Source organism: Mycteria americana, chromosome Z, assembly GCF_035582795.1.
Source record: "Mycteria americana isolate JAX WOST 10 ecotype Jacksonville Zoo and Gardens chromosome Z, USCA_MyAme_1.0, whole genome shotgun sequence".
NCBI classification, from domain to species: domain Eukaryota; kingdom Metazoa; phylum Chordata; class Aves; order Ciconiiformes; family Ciconiidae; genus Mycteria; species Mycteria americana.
In genome coordinates, this window is record NC_134396.1 from 28754976 (window position 1) to 28774918 (window position 19943).

Here is a 19943-nt window from a genome sequence, read left to right on the forward strand (position 1 = left end):
ATGGCCCAGTCCGAGACTACCAGGCAAAGGTTGCTGGGAGACACATTTGGCCAATGCCCTCACCGTTTCAAAGCATGAGAAAGTTCTTACTCAAACACTGAGATTAATGAGCTGTGTGCCTCTGCTTTGAAAAGCAAAAGGGGGACTGACCTGTGCTAGGACACTAAGTTAGAGTCTGACAGGACCGTTCACTTCAATTTCTTCATCTGTCAGACATACCTAAGTGTGAGCAATGTCCTTCTTAAGAAGTTTTTGCAGACACTTAAGTGACTAACTTAGTGAGACTGTAGGACTCTGGACACCAAACTAATGATGACATTTCTGAGGAAATTTGTACAAGCCAGGGAAAAAAGAATTATACACCTCCCCCCCGCCCCAACTTTTACCTATTCAATCTCTGGCAAATATGCAAATCTCTTAAATGCAGTTTGCAGCTCTCAAACTACAAGAGGCCTTGTGCAAGCTTTGCAGGTGAGCATCTTTCCATGACCATATACGCCTTTCTATGGAAAGGTGTATTTTTTGAATCAGTAAAAAATGAAGAAGTGAAAGACAAAGAGGCAGAAAGGTCAGTGACTGATAAATCTTTAATATAAAAATTGTACAAGAATTTTGATACAAATTACAAGAGGTATTTGGACAAAGTATGAGTAAAACTCCATTTATATCCCCAAAACCTTATGCATTTTATGCAAAAGACATACTGTAGGACAGTTACAGTACAGAAAATACAAGAAAAGAAATGTCAAATTAAAAACAGGACTTTTAATTCCCGCCGACTACTAATGGAAAAAACTTGTTTAGAGTACATACAGTATTTATGAAGCTACCAATGTCACGATTATTAGATCAACATGATGCAGTTTTTCATATCCCCTTGTACAGCTATATTCCATAGTGCATGCTTTGGTTCTGCAGGCAGGACAGCAGAGCATTCACGTTTTGCTCACATTGAGAACAAACAGTGAAAATAAAAAGCCTCATCTATTCCAAACGGAGAAGGACCTTTGTAAAAACGTCCGCCAGGCCCCGACTCCACACTTTCCCATGCCTGGGGGGGTGCCCCAGGACACGTCTTGACAAAGTCCACCGGAACAAGCCTAGCTTTGCGAGCCAGCGGCGAGCTCGCCGTTCTCCACGCAGCAGCCCCCTTGCTGCGGCCGGCACGTCACTGAGTGGCACGGGGGGTTTGCAGCCAGGCTGTGAGAGCCCTCCCACGCCCACTGAGAAAGGGGTTTCCAGGCTTTTTTTTGCTTCTGTGACTGAACCCACTGCCAGGCCCCTACAGAACCCCAAATACATGAAGGTTCAAATCCAGTTTATCTCAGCTTACATCTCTGCGTGAACCCCCAGTCAGGTTCCCATCCTTCCAGTTCAGGAGAACTGAAACGCAGCAGACGGCTACATAGGAAATCGCCATGTTGCTTGGCCCGTGTGACCTTCTCAGTCAAAGCTGTTAAAACAACAACTGTGCCAGTGAGCAAGAGCATTCAGTAAAACAAAGCAACTCCAAACCCCTTTGGCCACAGGTCTAAGCCCCCTACGGTGAGATACTCGTACGTACAAACAGGTTGAGGTGACCTGCTTGCGGTAAGTAAAAGTGTGTGGAGCTTCAGCCAGGGTAAATTTTGAATGTGTTCAGGGTTTGGATCAGCTTATTTGCACACCTGTCGCACATACATTGCACTGGAACACCTATCGCTTTTTTAATAGACTGGAGGAGAGGCAGGAGGCATGAACTGAGAACACAAATGCTGCCCATTAAGAAACAGCCGCGTTATGGGAAAGGAGCCCCATATGACATAGGAACCAAAGTTTGCACAAGAAAAAGCAGCATGCTGAATTTCATATTTATAAATAGCTAAATGAGACACACACACACAACAGTGGCCATTTTATTCATCTTGTCACTTTACAAACGGTGACCATTTTCACAGATGGAATGCATAAAACTTTCCAAAATGGAGAACATCAGGAGGATGTGTTACTTTTCTGAGAGAATTTTAATGAGATACTCTCTTCGAATGAGAGGAGAAGGGGTAGGGACAGGTGAAGAAAATAGGAAAATAAAGACAATGACTGAAGATTGTACAAGGGTTTGTTAAAAAAAAAAAAAAATCCGAATGTAAAAGTATGGTTGAAAAATAATGAAGAAAGCAAACTTAGTTTGTACAGCTTAAGTGATCCTATTTACTCTGTAGGTCATCGGGTAGACTAAGAAGAATATTCCTAGAATCGCAATTCATGCGGCTACCGTACTGTTTCATAGTGGTGGTGGTGGTGGGGGGAGAATTCTGCCCCATCAACGCGGCGGGGGCGGCGGACAGGGACAAGGACCGTGTGTCAAAGTCTTGAGCTGGATGCGGTGACTGTGTAACGCTCCCCGCCTCGGGCACAGACACGCACGTGCACCAGTGCCACTGGTCCCCCAGAGCCACTGTTCACAGCCTCTTGCATTTTGTAACAGAAGTGGACAGGTTGTGATTAACTATTGATGAGTTTGCCATCCTAACTGTGCATTATCCTCTGATCATTCTCAACCTTTTGTTTGACAACGAATGCCTTATAAAATCTTTATGCATCACTTAGCTAGTCTCGGTCTCTCTTTCTTCTCTAGAAATATAATTGCCCTGGATGCTTTTCTCCATTTTCCTAAAATATTTTTCTCCAAAGGTTTGAAGGGAGCAGCATACGAAATCTGTAGAACATCTGAATAAACCTCTCTACACATTAGACATTTGCTCACTCATGCTTCTCGTGCTCTTAAGCGCATAAGAGGAAATACATATATGTAAGTGTGATGAAAATGATATAATTTTGCCCATTTGTAACCTTCATTTTAAGGCTCTTTGTTCTAACACTGTGACTGTTTCTCCCTCTTTGTCTGTCTGTCTGTCTCACACACACATACACACACAAAAAGGACCCAAATGGTTTCTTTGATCAGAAAGTCCTCAGTTTCCACAAGGACTGGCCCCAGAAACAGTACAGAAAGAAAGGCTGCTAGGCCTGCCCAAACTCATCATGGCAGGTCAGCTAATCCGACTGCTCCCACCTCCGTCAGTGCCATGCGCACACGGAGTGGGCAGGGGAGCAGAACGTGGGCTCAGCCTTTACGCTGCTGACACAAAGGGGCTCCAGGAGATTGCCTGCTGATCGCACCTGTACAGCTTCTGATGCGCTCGGAAGGAAAAGATCAATGACCTTTGACTGGTAAAAGGCCTCAGCATATTTATAGTGGCTACCATCACCTCTGTTGCAGCAAACATCAAATTACCACATAGTGCTGGAGACGGTATCAGCATCCGGAACCAGCAAAGAGGAGCTGCAGGCCACTAATACCATGAATCTATCCAAGGATATGAAAAACAGTGAACCCCAAAATGGCTGTGTTTAGGTCTCTCAGTCTTGGGCTTTGCCCGAAACCTGTCTTTGTCTTTTTCGGTGCTGCACTGGCTGCCCGCACTGCTCGACCCACGGTGCCCAGCACTCACAGGCACACACGGGATCTGGCGTTATGATTTTGGCACGGAACGCCGCTGACCCTGCAAGGAAGGCAGGCTTCAGCTGCTCCTCTGCCTACTTGGATTTTCAACTGCTATCCAGCATTCAGTCAGCATACAATAAAAAGGAAGGGGAGCGGCTGAAGCCAGGTACGCTGGCCTTCACGCACTTAGAATTTCTTAAAACATAGCACGTGCTCCCAAGTTATTTCGCTGTCAGACTCTCTCTTTCCTGACGGCCTCATATGAGAAGCACTTCTGGAGCCTGTACTTTTGGCAGTGTTCTTGTAAATGAAGGGATAAATCAGAAAAAATTCCTCATCATCTGAGGGCAGCAAATTTGTGTCTCAGATATGTTTCTCTAACACATTACAGAGGTTCACGCTGACCTCAGCAGGAGATGTTCGTATCATGGCAGAAAGGATATCTGGAATTGGCATTCACCATAGGAACCTGAGAGGATGGCATTGCTCTGAAATTTGCCAAGGGATAGGCTAAACCAGGAAAAGAAAAGACTGCGTATCCTGTTTGCCACCGAACCTACGCAGCAAGACCTGTAGCAAATTCCACGACTATTTCTAGCAGGCACAGTATGGCTTATGCCAATACAAAGCAATTAGTTGCTACATAAGCAGACACAAGTGCCGTCACAGACAGTATTTCTCAGCTGACCTTTTGTTAAGAAGCCATCTTGTTACTGTCTGCCTGATAGCTCGATCTAGTGGCAGCCTTGGGCTTCCCAAAGACAAATCGAAGCGCTCCAGATGGGACTTCCCTTCACTCACTGCAGATGTGTGTGTGCATGCGTGCGTGTGTGTGTGTGTGAAGGAACGGGGAGGGAAAGCCTGGTTCTTATACTCAATTTCCCCTTCACAGGGGATAAACAGGCAATTACGCATCCTTTTATATTTGATGGCCAAGTGCTGAACTTGAAAGCACACTATTAGTTTGTGTCCCTTCAGGGCCAGTGCAATAAGTAGCCAGGAGAGCTGGGGGTAAGGAAGAGAGGGTGTTGTCTGCTGTTAGTGTGACAGTCTTGTCAGCAGCATTCACATTACTGGAAGGTAATAAAGTGACAAGTAAGTTATTAGAAAGATATGAGGTGAAATTGAACTGAAGCTTCTTTCTGCTCAGCTCAGTTTTTTTCCTGCTTTGTAATGGGCCACTATTTGTTACAAACCAAGCCTTGTCTTGAGATCTTATATAAAAAAAGAAATATTTATTCTTTGCAGGAAAGGTCACATGAATTTACAACATCACACTTTAAAGGAGAGGAATGGGAAAATAGTTTTATGACAACTACAGCTGCTATTTAAAAAAAATACAGTGTCATCATAATGAACAATAATACTGGGAAAAGTCAGAGGACTTGTCAAAAACATGTCCATTTTTTAACCCTTTGGTGGTCCAGAACTGTTTTCCTTTCAGTGCCAGTGCCAAACATAACAGCAACAGTATCAGGATACACATGATCAATATCTTGATCAAAAAATCAAAGCTGTCATTCAATATCATGACTTGACCAGAGAAAACAAGCCACGCAAGACCGGTTAACTACAGACTCAAGATAATATTACCTATGTAAAAAAGTTACTGCTTCACTCTGTTACAGGCCATTTTAAAGGCAGTGAACATGCTGCTTGGCAAGAAGAGACAGAAACCACGGGACTGGAACAGACATGTACTTGGGCAAACATGTGGGTGAAAGGTTCAGTCCATCATATGATGTTGCTCTGTTCATAAAGTAAAAATGGGTATGGAAAAGAGTTCCTTTTATGTCCCTGCAGGAGGGGGAAAAAAGCCCAACTCACCATGTGGCGACAGCAGGATATGCTGATGCTTATCTTGCAAAGTAGCACTACAGTCACTGTTTTGTTGAGTTACTATAGCAGCAAAGTAGTGACACAAGAATAAAAAAAAAACTAAGAAGGAACTGACATATACCAGCTGCCATCATGTGTCTGCCACTCACCTTTTCCCCACAGAGAACTCCTGCTGCCTTTTTGGCCTTAGTACAGACACCTTTGCTTCTCTTTTGAAATAAAAAAAGAGTAATTCTTTTAACACAACCCAAAGAGAAAAGTGACAAAAACATTCTGGGGACAGAAGAAGGAGTAATAGTTCTGCTCACACAACTGGCACCAAAAATTTTGAGGAGCATGTGTGTGCTCCTAGATCAAACACTTTTCCTCCCTTATTCCTTCCCCTGCCACCAATGATGCTGTGAAAATGTCCTGCAGAATTTGAGTACAAACACATTTCTGAAAAGATGTCCTGTTTTCTGATGGCAGCTGACATCTCTAACAGCCCTGTGAAAAATGGGTCCAAACAAAACACTTTGATTTTAAAATATCATAGTCATTGAAGGAGAAATTTTTGCAACTAAATCTCTGGTCTTGTAAATGGTTCCTATCTTTGAAACAGATCAGACCTTGAATTATTATGTTTCTGGGCTTTCCAGATACCCACACAGCTCTTCTATAATTAGCTATGCTAGATCCTTAACTGTGCTAATTGAGAAGACTAAAACTCAGGGAAAAAAGTGGATCCCTGCAGCCCCACTTCCTGTTTGCTGCACTGGACCGGATCCACAAAGGTGCTGACCTCCCCTGGCAGCTACTTTACTGGTTTGAACCTGACTCTATTCTTTTTCCTAAACAGTTCCTTTTTGGGGGATGGAATGGGAAATGCATAGGTGATGGAAAACTTACAAACTTCTGGAACAGGCAGAGAAAGTACTCTTTCATTTCCACAATGGAAGGAAGGAAGGGAGGGAGGGAGGAGGGAAGGAAGGAAGGAAGGAGGGAAGGAAGGAAGGAAGGAAGGAAGGAAGGAAGGAAGGAAGGAAGGAAGGAAGGAAGGAAGGAAGGAAGGAAGGAAATACACTGACGTTTACTCATGGCAAATATGGTGCACAATTTCTGCTGTGTAAAGTATCTACAGATCCCTAGGAAACATACAAATTTTATGAGCTCAGTCATGAAAAGCCTTTGAGAGGTCTTTAAGAGCAGTGTGTAAGTGCTAATAGGCTTTTTAATCTATACCTTCCACATTTTGTCAAATTGAGTTGTGACTCAGTGACAGAGTACTTCTACTTTGTGTGCACGACCACAGTGTCGCCAGCTGCAGTTTAAGAGGCAAAGTTAAAATCTCAGCCATAGCAAAAAGTACCTGGTTGAGATATAGCTCAGAAAAATTCACTAAATATTGTAAGGTGTGCAAAACTATTTACGACTTAAATTAGCTCTTTACTAACACCAGCTAATTAGTCCTCACAGAAGCACCCTTATGGGGAAGATCATATTAGTATTAGCCATATTTTAACAGATTGAAACACAAACAGGTAAATGATGTGATCTGTCCAAGACTAAACAGTGAGAAGGGGCCACCAATAGTATTAAAACTCAGTTCCTGGTTCCTGTTCTTGTGCTTTGACTGTGCTGTTTTCCTTCCAAATTGTTTCATACAGGTTTTCAAAATATATCTAGTGATTAACCAGTATCACATGCTTTCCTGACCCCCACCCCCACCCCAACACAAAGAAAAATGCTTAACAACCTCCAGACAAGTAGTTCTGTTTCTAAAGGAGGTTCAGTACGAAGAGTTATTTCCTAAAAGTAGACAAAGCCTTTTTGATATTTACAGAAAACTACAACTACCTTGAATAAACAAAACAGTGTAACAATGTGGAAAGAGTGACCACAATAACTATAAGAACCAAACAAAAAGGAACAAACTCCATGTAAAATAAAGAGTTTCTTCCTCAAAGTTGGTCTAATTCTTGTAGAAAGGTTTAGACTGACAGGTTTGGAAACTGAAAGGATAGCCACAGGTTTGTGATGGCATAAGCAACTGCACAACACTTGTCTTGTCATCGCACCATTACAGCCATGCCTTGTGCTGGACACATGAGATGTTCGGTTGTTATGCTTATTGCAGTCTGCGTAGCTGCTGAGATCACCCAGAAATGCTACTTTCTGTCAGTAAAACCAAACTTCAACCACACAGCCTTTTTAAGGATTTTTCAGATAACTTCAGATGATACAAATTCCACCACAGGAACAATTCTGATAAATACAGATTCTCATAGAGATGCATGGTAAGTAGGAAGGAGGGAAATGCCATTCAATTCAGTGTAAGTGTATGTGCCCTTCTAAAACAAACAATTTTCTGACATTAGTATCACTAGCACTGAGGAAACCACTTGGTTCGCCTAGAAATAACAGTGAGTAATATTCTGTCCACAAGACGGAGATGATCTCTCCCACACGGCTTAAACAAAATCTGAATGAAGTTTAGGATGACATAAAAGTAGGATTGCAGAGTTTCTAACAGGTTTTGGAGCTTTGTCCCTGCTTCTTTACTTTTTAGAATGTCCTGTTTCATTTTGTGTAATAAACAGATTTTCTTTGATGTAATTCATCTGCTGAATTTATCTACTGATGATGTTTAAGTTTCCAACAAGTTTACCAAAACCATTTGACCTCTAACACAGACAGAGTGAAATGAGAATGCAGAACAGTGATTCATTCAGTGAGGAATTATTTATATACCTCAAATGTGTTTTTCATTACAAATGATATTTATTTATACCGTACATACTGAAAAACAGTGGGGTTTTCTTTCTGTAGATATTCAATTTTTGTTGTTTTGTTTTTTAGACTTTCCATATTGCTTGTTCCTAATAGCTTGGGAGGAGGGATGGGAGTGCAGTACAGATAACACTACAAAGGTCCATGTGTTTTAGAAGAATGCACCTTTACTGTTCTAATTTCCCTTTCTCACAAACACACTGAGCTTGCACAACATAAAACAAAGCAAAGCAGATCTCTCCACTCAATTTAACAAAGCAAAGTAGCTGAGACTTTGAGGAAAAATAAAAAAGATGAAAGAAAAGAAGTCAGTGAAACTGCTTATCTTTTTGCTGTAAAGTTTCTTTTTGTTAAACCAGAAGGTAAATTTTCCTTACAGTTTCTGTAGGATCCACAAATGTTTTCAGGGCTTCATCAGTGTACAGAATCAAAAAATGATCAGAGGCTTGTAACCCATAGGAACGTAGTGAGAATTCATTTAGAAAGATTTTTCTTTTATTTTCTACAACTGGAAATACTGATTTATTAGCTATTGATTCCTACTTTTGGAAACAAGAATACTGAAATGCATAAAGAGTACTAAAAAAGAGGAAATCCATATTAAGAGTTTCCTCTAAAAAATGTAACAGGAGTTAAGTACTCAAGTGGACATAAAGGTAAGAATAATCAAAATGCATAGCAAATCAAAACAATGACAAGCTGAAACAATGGAGCATTTCTGACTCTTGGCTAACAAGAATAATGTTCTGGGTCAGTAAATACAGAAAAGGAACACATTCTCACTGAAGGAATATTTTATTGTATGCTGAAATATCCCTTGGGTTTTCGTTTGTTTGTTTGTTTGTTTTTGCTTTTGTTATTGTTATTGTTTTTGTAAAGAAAAGAGTCTACAACACACACCCTAATGGTTTTGGCTGTAGACTGAACTTAAGTAAATACCATCACTCAGTCAGTATGTTGTGGTAACTCAGGCTGCCAGTGTGGTTTACCAGCTCAAGCAACATGTGTAAACACCGGAAACAAAAAAGATTCAGAGGACAGCCTCTCCTTCTCTCTGCCTTTCTCAACTGCTTGCTCCTTCTCCCTCTCCTGTTCATGCTCACTCTCTTGCTCGCTATCTTCCTTGGACTTTCGTTATTTCCTGACTAACCATGTGGGTGAAACACAAAACATTAACACAACTAGAGATGCCTTTTTTCTGGCCTCTAATTTTATCCAAAGGGAAAGTTACCCAATAAAAAGTCCAGCATATGTTTTCAGAGCTTCTAAGTGCTTCTGCCATTAATTTCTTTTGATTGCTTCTATAAAACATGCCTTAATCATACTACAGCACTTTCCATTGCAAAAAAGACAACTTTACAGAACAACATAGTTAACATTATTTCCCTGTTCCTTTTTTTTTTTTTTTAAAACACCACAAAAAATCCAGGCCATAGTAAGAAGCACACAAAATTATATTCATCTTTGTTCTGTGACAAGTAGTATCAGCATTTATATCCCCAAATATTATGCATGTTTGACAAAAAAAAAAGTTTCCACTGATTCACATGACACAATTCTGTTTTTTTTCTTTTATGTAATGTAGTATATAAGGAATAAGGATGCACTATTGTTTCTAGTAATAATTGGCACTTGAAAAAAGCACCAAGAATTCTGTATTTCACTTTACCCCTTTTCCCTCCCCAGTATTTTTTTCTGTAGTCCAAAAACTACAACTGTGGTTATGGTGAATAACTACATTTTCTTTTTTCAAAACGTGTGCAAAGTTGGCACTTTTGTATTAACACTAAACACTAATACTCTTTGTTTGGCATTCATGCCCTCATACTGACCAGACCACTTTTATCTAAGTGTATTTTTTTAAAGACACTTACTGAAAATATGGCAATAGTTTAAGAAAAAAAAAGCATGGATATTATTACACATCCCCTTGTAGTGTACGAAAAAGTGCATGACTGGATTTATGTAATAGTACAAGACAAAAAAACTGTATCAGACCAGGTACTGTAAAGCATGCCAGCACCTCTGTATTACTTATATCTAGCAGGTAGTTAAAACAAGACCGTGGTTCTTTTAAAAATGTGCATTGAAGCTAACATAAATGAGTAGAACTAGCCAGCAAACTATTTTTCCTGCTTATCTAACAGCTGAATGTAACTGTAAAAATTAAGCAAAAAAATAAGAGTTAAACCACCATCAATACAATTGTTTTACATCATAGGCCTGTCAAGGCTCAATATATATATACAAGTGTAACAGCCATGCTTAGTAGAACGTTATCCCCAATGCTTAGAAGACACAAAGACAACTAAGTAGATTGTTTTTTTTCTCTTTTTGTTTGTTTGCAATTTTTTTTGTTGTTTTTTGTTCTTTTTTTTCAGGCAAAAGTCATGGGTAGAACAAATTGTCTCTTTGGAGATGACCAAGAACATTCTAAAAGAACTAGGGACAACTGCACGTTTTCTGTGGTTTTGTTTTTTGTTTTTGCTTCCTTTTTTTCATGAAGGGTCTCTACCCCCAAATTAAAGATCCCACCTTTTTGTTTCTATCCCAAAAAAAAGGAAAAAAATAAACCAACAACCAACAAAGGGGAAAAAGCACCTGGTGTTTCTTTCTTTTGTTAAAAAAGAAAAGAAAAAGATTATATATATATGTATATTTATATATATATATATATATATATATAAAGGGAGACTGTATATGGCAGTTCAGATGTGGTGGGCCCTCTCTGAGAGCTGGCATTATGCTGTGTCCATACTTGAACTAATCTACTGAAGTGAAGGGAATGTTTTTATGCAGATTGGGGTTCTGACTGTGCCGGTTTCGGCTACGGACAGAGGAGAACATCATGTTGCACCCAGGGACTTTGCATTTGTGCATCTCTCGCAAGTGCACTGTTTTATAGTGCACTCTGAGGGTTCCCTTGTTGCTGTACATTTTGTGGCAAATGTTACACATTATCCCACCGTTGCTCACCGAAACACTGTTGAACATGAGGGATCCTGGGACATCGGTGCCCATACCTACAGCTAAGGCAGGGGCATCTGCTTTGTGGGCAGATTCCCCGCTGTCACTTGCCCCATCGACGTCATCCAGGAGAATGCCCTCATCGCTTCCTGCATCAGATTCTCTTGAGGAATGGATACTGCTGCTGGACTGGATGCTGGAGGTGGTGCTCAAGTCTAGGACCATATAGTCTTCCGACATGCCCCTGCCGTACCCATTCATATGGGAATCCTCAGTACCAGCAGGTGAGGAGGTGTCTTCCCTTATGTCAAGCCCCATCTGATGCTGAGCGCCATATATCTTCACCAAAAATTCGTCGCGGAGGTCCTTACTAAGAGAAGGCTGTGAGGTGTCCAGGCCCATGTCATCCAGTTCTTTGGTCAACAGTTTACGGTGGAGGTTTATGTTAGCACTGTGTCTGGTAAAGCAAGAGGGAAGGGAGAAAAGGAAAAATGTACAGTATTTTTGATTAAACATACAGTCATCAAGCACCAAATCCAAATTCTGATTTATCAACAATTTATCATAAAGATATCCCCTATCCATGTTTCTTGGAAAATTCAGTGTTGTTATAAGTGAACAAATTGCAACATAAAACCAAAACAGAACAAGCAAATTAACCCCCCTGTATTGTTTTTCTTTTCAGCTACTGCTCCTCAACATTAGTCCCCAGCAGCAGCTACAGCCCTTCTATTTGATATTTACAAAATAATAAATTGCACTAGCAGAAAATGCAAAATGCTCTTCTTGGTTCCTGAATCCCTGCTGGCCTTCCTAAAAGCCTTGCTTCAAGAGAAAATATTATTAATATATGGAATCTCTGTGTGTGTTTGTATCTATGTCTATCTCTATATCCATATCCTTATATATTTATACATACATATAAATATATTTTATATATATATATATGTAGTCACGTAACTGTAAGTGAAGTGTAGGAGGAGAAAAAAATAAAGGTAACCGAATGATACATTGTCAGAGGTCCGAATTCTGATAATTTAATTCTGGTATAAAGGGGTTCAGAATCGGGCCAAACCAAGATGGAGAAGACTTGAAGGGTTTAGGAGAACAAGTCTCTGAAATCTACATGTAAGTTTCTGAAAATCTTAGCCAAAGTCACTGGTTCCATCCTTCTGGGAGGGCACTGCCAATCCTCCCTGTACTCTTCCCAGTACTGTGTCTGACGCAGTGCTGACTGACCCAAGCAGTATAATTTCCAGTGAAAAAACCCTACTAATGGCAATGAGAATTTTGCTCCAAATCAATCAAAACACTTAAGCATGGGCTTTTGTTTAGGTATGTGCTGAAGTCACTGTGAGTGCTCAAGAGACACTGGAAAAGCTGTCACTGACGTCAGTGGTCTTTGGACCAGATCCCGAGGGCTGCAAGTTAACATATTCTCAAGTGTTTTACAGGATCTGGGCCTTTGCTCTCAAGAAATAAAGCTCTACATTTGCAAACAATGTAAGCCTTTGGGTTAGTAACTGTGTAAAACAGCCTATTATTTTAAATACTGCATTCTACTCTCCACTTTTGACATTGGCTTTATTCATCCATTGCAGTAGAACCTCACTGATTTGCAGTAGTGTCAGGAAACTCTCTTTAAAAAACTGCATTTACTGAAGTAACAATGCAACCAACAAACATGACAGACATCAAAGACCTCTGACCACAGAACATGCTCGTTTTGTCAAAGTGCTTAATAATAAGAAATCAGTATAAAGTTTTCAGTATTAGAAAACTTTAGGGTTCAGTATTCAGAATGTGCACCATTGCTGAGGAAACGACAAATATTTATTCAGTTTCTTTGGAGGGTGACTGGATTTTCAAGTCAGTAAAAAAAGAATTAGCGAAGTTCTACTGCGTAACATTCTTTGCAAGCTAAGGACCCAAACCCGCAATTTACAACATGCAGACTCACCAGTCTGTCTGCCCATTATAAATTGCAGATCAGAGCCCAAATGTAGGAGGGAAAAGAAGGGGGGAGGGGGGCGGGCAGGAAGAGAGAGAGAGAAAGAGAGAGTTTTAACATAGGAATACTTTAATTTGCAAAAAAGCACTAGGTATAAAATTGGCATGGGAAGACATAACAATGATCAAATATTTTACAGACATTCAGGTCCTGCAGTAACAAAAACGGGAGAAGGGGAACAGTAGCTATTAGCAATAGTTCCTTATTGGAAGCTTTTGTTTTAAGAAACCCTTTGAAACATACCTCTCAACCAGCTGAAGTCCCAAACATGGTACAGCAATACAATGCAGATAAATAAGGAAAATGCAAATATAGGAAGATTAAATTGATGTGCAGTTAATCTCTGTGATTTTCTGTCACTTACTTTGCGATTCATCTATCTGTTGCACATAACTTATGGGAATAAATAAGGAAAACAGCAATAGAAGTGATCCGTCCCACTCACCTGCAAATGCAGGTAACTGTTCTCTGACAGAAAACTGATACTGAACTGCAGTTTAATTGAATCGTGTCTGCTTGGGATGCAATTATTCCATTAAGGAGGGGGTCTAGAACGGAAAATTTGTCTCCTAATGAGAGACAGTTGAGAGGTATGGGCAAGGGCAGAAAAAAGTGGAGAGTATTCCTTGTTTTTCTCCCACATGGGAAATACTCCTTTCACACAAGCAAGTATAGCACCATTGCTTTTTTGAGGCGCAGAACTGTAATTATGCATATCCCCACACTGCACTTAGGAAGGCTGAGCTTACCTTGTGATAAGATCAGCTTTCTAATCTTTTGCTAAATTGAGATCACAAAAGAGAGAGAGAGAAGAGAGGAGAAAAGAGAAAGAAAGGGGGAGGGGGAGGAGAGAGAGAGAGAACAAATTCACATTCCAATCCAGACATATCTGGTTTAAAAAAAAAAAAAAAAGACAAAAGAAAATAATATCTGAAACCAATAAAATACAGACTTTAAAAAAAGTCTTGACTGTGAAACTGTTTGTCAGCTGTAATCTCACTTATACTATTGTCCTCATGGATACTGACTCAACCACACAATATGAAAAACATAAAGCAAATTAATCAAAGCATATTCACAGCATCCCCATTATCATCCACAAATGAGTTCTGAACAGATGCATGCAGTGTGCACATACATGAATGATAAACAGTAGTCCTGACAGTCCCTTGCCTTCCTGGTGTCAGATGGCGTACAACTCCGCATAAAGTTGCTAAGTGCAGTACAGGAAACGCTTACTGTGAAGGCCTGTCCGCGCTGACCAGTGTTATTACATGACCATAAAAGCACATTTGTGCTTATCATCATAACGCTAACTGCGAACTACCCATAAAGTGCTCATGTGTTTACTTCTTATGATTTCTCCCCCTCTCTCCCCTCCTCACTCCCCTGGTGTGGGAATTTGCTGCAGTGTTTCCACGCACTTGCGCTTACTATTTCCTTGGTTTGCTGCTGAGAAAAACAGCAGCCAGGCATGCAGTGAAAATAACTTCAGCGTTCACTGAATGAAGAGATAAGAATAAATTACCACGTTAAAGAGGGGCCACTGAACCCTGGATGGACAGAGGCCATTCTGAGAAAGACCAGTGTAAGGATGCAAACCCTGCTGGTGCTCTGATAAGAAGAGATGCCTCCCTTATTCAATTCTCACTTACAGCAGTGGCAATCAGTAATCTAGTTAAAGTATGTACCAGCCCATAATATCTGTCAGGCAAACGATGTGCAGAAATGTGCGGACCAGTTCTGGCACTCTGCTCGGTAGTGTCCCTTTTCCGCTGTCAGCAGTACTGTTGGATTCTCCTAATATAATTACATTGACTTTTATTCAATTAAGTGCCATTCCTAGCCTTAAAAAAAAGCTACTTTATCAATTGATTCAGGTGTAATGCAATAATAAAGATGAACTCATGGCAGTGCATTAGTTCTGCTGTTCATAACTTCTGAACATAGGTTCATTCATAGCAGTCGATTTCCATTATGCAACCACAGTTCAAAAGAATCGATTCTTTTACATTCATTTCTTAATCTATTTCACTTGTGTTTAATACTCTCCCTAAATATCATACGCAAAAACATTCTGGTAGGGATGAGAGGAACAAATTGTGACAAAAAGTTCATTTATTTGGACAATGAAGTTTTGAAATCTTATGACAAAACGAAAGCCACAGAGGCTAAAACCTTGTCAGAATTAAGAACATTGTGTGCTGAAGATACTAGCAACACCTATTTCCAGTAGCTGAACGATTGCTCGGGTAGGAGGGAAGGAAAAGTATGTTTTCATAGACACACCAGTCTAGAGTGCTTGGAGCCTGACCCTGCATCCCTTTCTTGTCTGCTACACAACTACATGTAGCATTGCACCCTGAGGCGCAGACCGAGTACCCCATGCAGGGTGCTGCTTGAACAGTGCCCTGCATAAAGAAGGTGTTTCTCAGGGATGACAGCAGCATTCCCAAGGTTTCTTTGGGAAAAGATGACAAGAGAATTCTGTGTAGGAGGAACATGCCCATGCGTGTAAGGACAGCTACAAATAATGGATCCATAAGCAAAAAAATGGAATTAAGAAAGAAGAGTATGGATAAAGGCAGACTAGAAAGACAAGCAGTACAGACCACTAAGTTTAAAAAGGGAGATGTTCTGGGACAAGGCAAGCACTGGCAATTGCCAAATAGAATAGATTGAGTTTAGGGGCAGAAATGAAGCATGATTTGCTATGAAGCTATGAAGACCATTGTTCAGCTGGAAAGGCAGAAGAGTATGTGGCCGACAACCTGTACCTAGTAGCTGCAAACAGCAGTCAGAGAGTCACGAGAAGAAAAAAGTAGCATTACAAATATTGGCCAAGCCCATACTACCTTTTATCTTGATAAACTTAACTGTTTCTTTGCTCCTCTCACCCAATGCTGATCTTCCTTGCTTTTTTTCTTGAAAAATGTACTCATTGAGACATCTTAAATTGCTCTAGTAGTTCCCAGACCCCCTTCTCCATACCAAATTGAAGTATTCCATCCTAATCCAACTCTTTCTCCCCTGCTTTGTCACTCCCAAATCCTAGCAAGTCCTCTACCAGCCCTCAGCCAATGCTAGCCACCTTGTCATCTGTTCATTTACTCCTCCTCATGGCACCTGCAGCTTCTTGCTTCAGCTGTTCTGTTCCCTGATGTGATTTACAATGCCGCTTCCCCTTTCCTCTTCTGAATGCTGCTCCCAGGTACGTGTAAACAATGTTCCCTGAGTAAGCTGAGGCACAGCTTGGGCAGAGTGATTTATGCCAGTGCATGAACACTGCCATCAAACAGGTGGAAAATCACAAAGCAAGATACGCCAAGAACAGCTGAGCTTCAGCTTGCCATGGCTCCATTATTCCTCATACCTGAGCCAGCTAATTTAAGGCCATCTCTGCTGTCCTTTGCACTGCAATTGCTGCTGTATCTGCAGGGAAAAAATCTTGAAGAACCTAAATGAACGGCAGAGATATATATGTATAGAAAACATAAAATATTTGACCTAGTAATAGCCTTTGAATGACTCTGGACTTCTTAGACTGCTTATTTGTACATCAACTACCAAAATGACATTTGATCCTGGCAATGGAAAATATTGCATAAAGAAAACTGGTGAATGAAGTCTTCCAGGCAGAAATACGAGGTCAAAAGAGCTTAAGTAAAGGCATATCTCGCTCGGCTCCAGTTACCAGATCTATCCCATCCTAGGCAACAAGGGATGGTGAAAAGGGTTAGTTTTGAGAATTTAAAATACTCTGTGTGCCAAAGAAAGTCCAAACATCTGTTTAGCTCTGTACTACATGTCATGTACCCTTAAAAATGAGGAGAGTATTTTTTCCAAGATGTTTTGAGATGCAGCTTGTTGTGGCAAGGAAGTTTTAGCAACGTCTGGTTTATTTTAGGAGACCCAGAATGCCTGATTTTTCCACATAATTAACATTCTTTCTTCAAGTTACTAGTCATGAATTAGACACATGGTGGGCAAAAGTGTTTGGAAAGTCCTCACCACAGTGAATTCAGCATTCTGAATTCGATGATCTTAAGAATGGATCAGTGCTGCTGTAAGGATGATAATAATAATGATGATACACATGAAATCTGTGATTGTGGTGAAGTGGCAAGGGTGTGTCACCTCCCAATTCACCACTGCCCTTTCAGGCAGGCGTTTCGGTAGCAGTGCAATGCAGAGTGCTACAGCAACTACAGCAGCTCTCTGACTGTGGGCACAATCTCACTGGTGGTAGTATTTTCCTTCCCTTGTGAAGTTCATGGAAGTATTCTTCCATAATTAGAATTCATTGTCGGTTCCACCCCACCTACTACTAGCAAGCTCCTCTAGTCAGAGATGCACTATGCATCAACAGAAGAAAGGGGATTATAAGCCTAGGAAATATGGTCAATTAAACGTACATGCCATTTACACAGCTCATAAATCCAGACTGGGTTCTCTTCAGCAGTTTCTTTCTACACTTGTCAATGAATCTGATTTTGTTAATTTACTATCCATTTGTTGGAAAGAAAAATGTAATGGCTGCTTTATTTTAGTTTATTTTTATTTAGTCAGTCTTTTTATTTCTTTTTGAAGTGAGTGAGGAGGAATTTATCAGAGAGTAGAATTTGTCCTGGCATAGAATTTGGCATGAATTCTATGCATGACTCAAGGCCAACTTTGGATGCACCCATGGCTGCAGTCCTATCTGCACTAGGACAAACCTCATCTCTGATGCGCACAGCAGAGTTAGGGAATTTGGATGATAAAGAGTAATCTGTTTATTTAAATTAAAGTATTATACGGAGCACAAAAACAACTGCATAAAAATTGGGTTGAATGTGTTCACAGTTCAGGATGGGCAGGTTGTTGAAAATGAAACATAAAGCATTATTTTCTTAATTTTTTAGCAAGAGAAAAATATGATTACACTTAAATATTAAGGGGACGAGAGAAAAAGAGAGTGAGAACGAAACAGCAGCATAATTGTTAGGGCGGTCAGTTAGGGACTAAGGAAGCCCATTTTCCAGTCCCTGATGCAGTCAGACAGAAAGGCCAAGCCAACTGATGTCCCAGTTAAATGTCCTAGCTATTGGCCCTTTGCTCCTCCTTGGCTGACTGTAAGTGACAAAGTTCGCTGACGAAAATCTCACTCAAACATCAACGTGCACTGTATTGTTCATTAAAATTCTGAAATGAGTAATTTCAACATTTCCAGTTGTATCCCGCCACATCCTTGCTTCCTATGTTTCCAAATAAAACAATATCCCAATCTCTTATACTTCAAATGTTCTGAAAATGCATTTTCTGGCAAATGCATGATTTGCCAAAGTAATACCAACCAACCCTACCATTCTAACACTGCAAAAGAAATCACAGATGGGAGGTCACAGCAGGGGGCCATCAGTCTTTGGTCAGCTTTGCTTTAAGATACAATAAGTGATCCAAGCATTGAGTAATACAATAAAATTATATTTGGAGACTTAATGCATTAAAAGTCAACATTAAATTATTTTCTATTAACTTCTGTTCTTTCCAAGTAATAGTAGGTTTATTTTTTTTTAAAGAAGACAGAAGCTAATATTAGGTTACAAAATCTGAAACCACACAATCTTCAGCAGTTTGAAGAAGGTTCTGTTACAAAATCAAAGGCCAGGACACATTTGTCTGGTGGTTTATGTAGAGATTGACAAACCTCTTATTAAAGTTGGATATGGAAGCAACCACTTGGGTTGTACAGGCCCCATACAAGCTATCCTCCTGCTGTACTTAGTTTAAAACTAAGCTCTGTCAATCTGGTTTAAAATATCATAACAACGAAACTTTCATTATTCCTCCCATGAGACTTTTTCCACACCTATCTTGAGCTCAGTATTCAGCCTACGTTTTTACCTATAATGAATGTTAAAGCAAAGTTCTCTTTGTTTCTCTTTACCTCAAAGGCTGTCAATTAAGATTTATGGTTTTGTTTAAAAATTTCACATTATTTTAATCACCAACACAATTTGCTAATATGGCAAAGTATTGTGGTCTTACCTCAATTTCATGTTCCTTTCCTGCTTATTTAAGCCTGAAACTCATAGAAAGGCTCAGAATATGTGAACATAACAGAAAGTAAACCCAGGATTTTATGCTTTCTCAGAATCTCTGCAGACTGAAAGTGCTGAGTTTCATGCAGCTAAAATCAAAGAACCAGAAAGTAAGACTCTGGCTAAATATAACAGTGTACATATTTATGAGAAAAGATATGGCCTTAATTCTGATATTTCTTCACGAAGGAAGCAGCAATCATTTCCCCCATTTATTTAAGAGAATCAACAATAAAACAGTTCTTGGAATTTAATTAGTAATGGAAACTGTTAAAGAAATTATTTTCTCAGTTACTGTTCTAATTTTGCCACTCTCTCAGCAGTCTTTGATACAGGCTAGGGGTTTTTTTCATTTAAAAAGTAAAAAAAAAAATCCGTGAATCTAAGCAAAGATAATAAAGGTTTGAAATCCTGATCTGACCTAAATTATAAAATTCACATTTATCTGAACAGGGCCAAGGCTTCAGTCTGTGCGCTAGCGCTTCCATGTATTTGATCATGTTTAGTCTGCCTCTAAATGTAAGGGGAAAAGTAGGGATAGGGGCTAGACTTTAGAACAATGAGTGAAGACAAAATACTATACTACCCAATGAAACCATGGCATTTCTACATGAACAGTTTGGGTAATAACATCAGTTGTTGAGGCTTTAAATTGCATAGAATCTGAAAAATATTAACCTTTCATAGGAAGAAAATCCAAAAGGTAAAATACAGTTCAGCACCTATTAAAAAAAGTAAAAAAACAGTGCTTATTAAATGCAGGAAATAAAGGACAAGCAAGTTCTTG

The 19943-nt window shown here is 39.9% G+C and overlaps 1 protein-coding gene across 10 annotated transcripts in view; it reads right to left on the reverse strand.

Moving 5' to 3' along the window:
• Positions 1–19943, reverse strand: part of BNC2 (basonuclin zinc finger protein 2) — a 353515-nt gene that overhangs the window by 15497 nt on the left and 318075 nt on the right. For 5 of the 10 annotated variants that reach the window (XM_075526342.1, XM_075526343.1, XM_075526341.1 and 2 more), the window contains one exon: positions 569–11519. In XM_075526342.1, coding sequence (XP_075382457.1) covers positions 10859–11519 — 661 coding nt within the window. In that variant the 3' untranslated portion in view covers positions 569–10858. Of the gene's footprint in view, positions 1–568; positions 11520–13822; positions 13854–19834; positions 19879–19943 lie in introns of those variants that run through there. The other 5 variants (XM_075526346.1, XM_075526349.1, XM_075526348.1 and 2 more) reach the window with 5 other exon arrangements.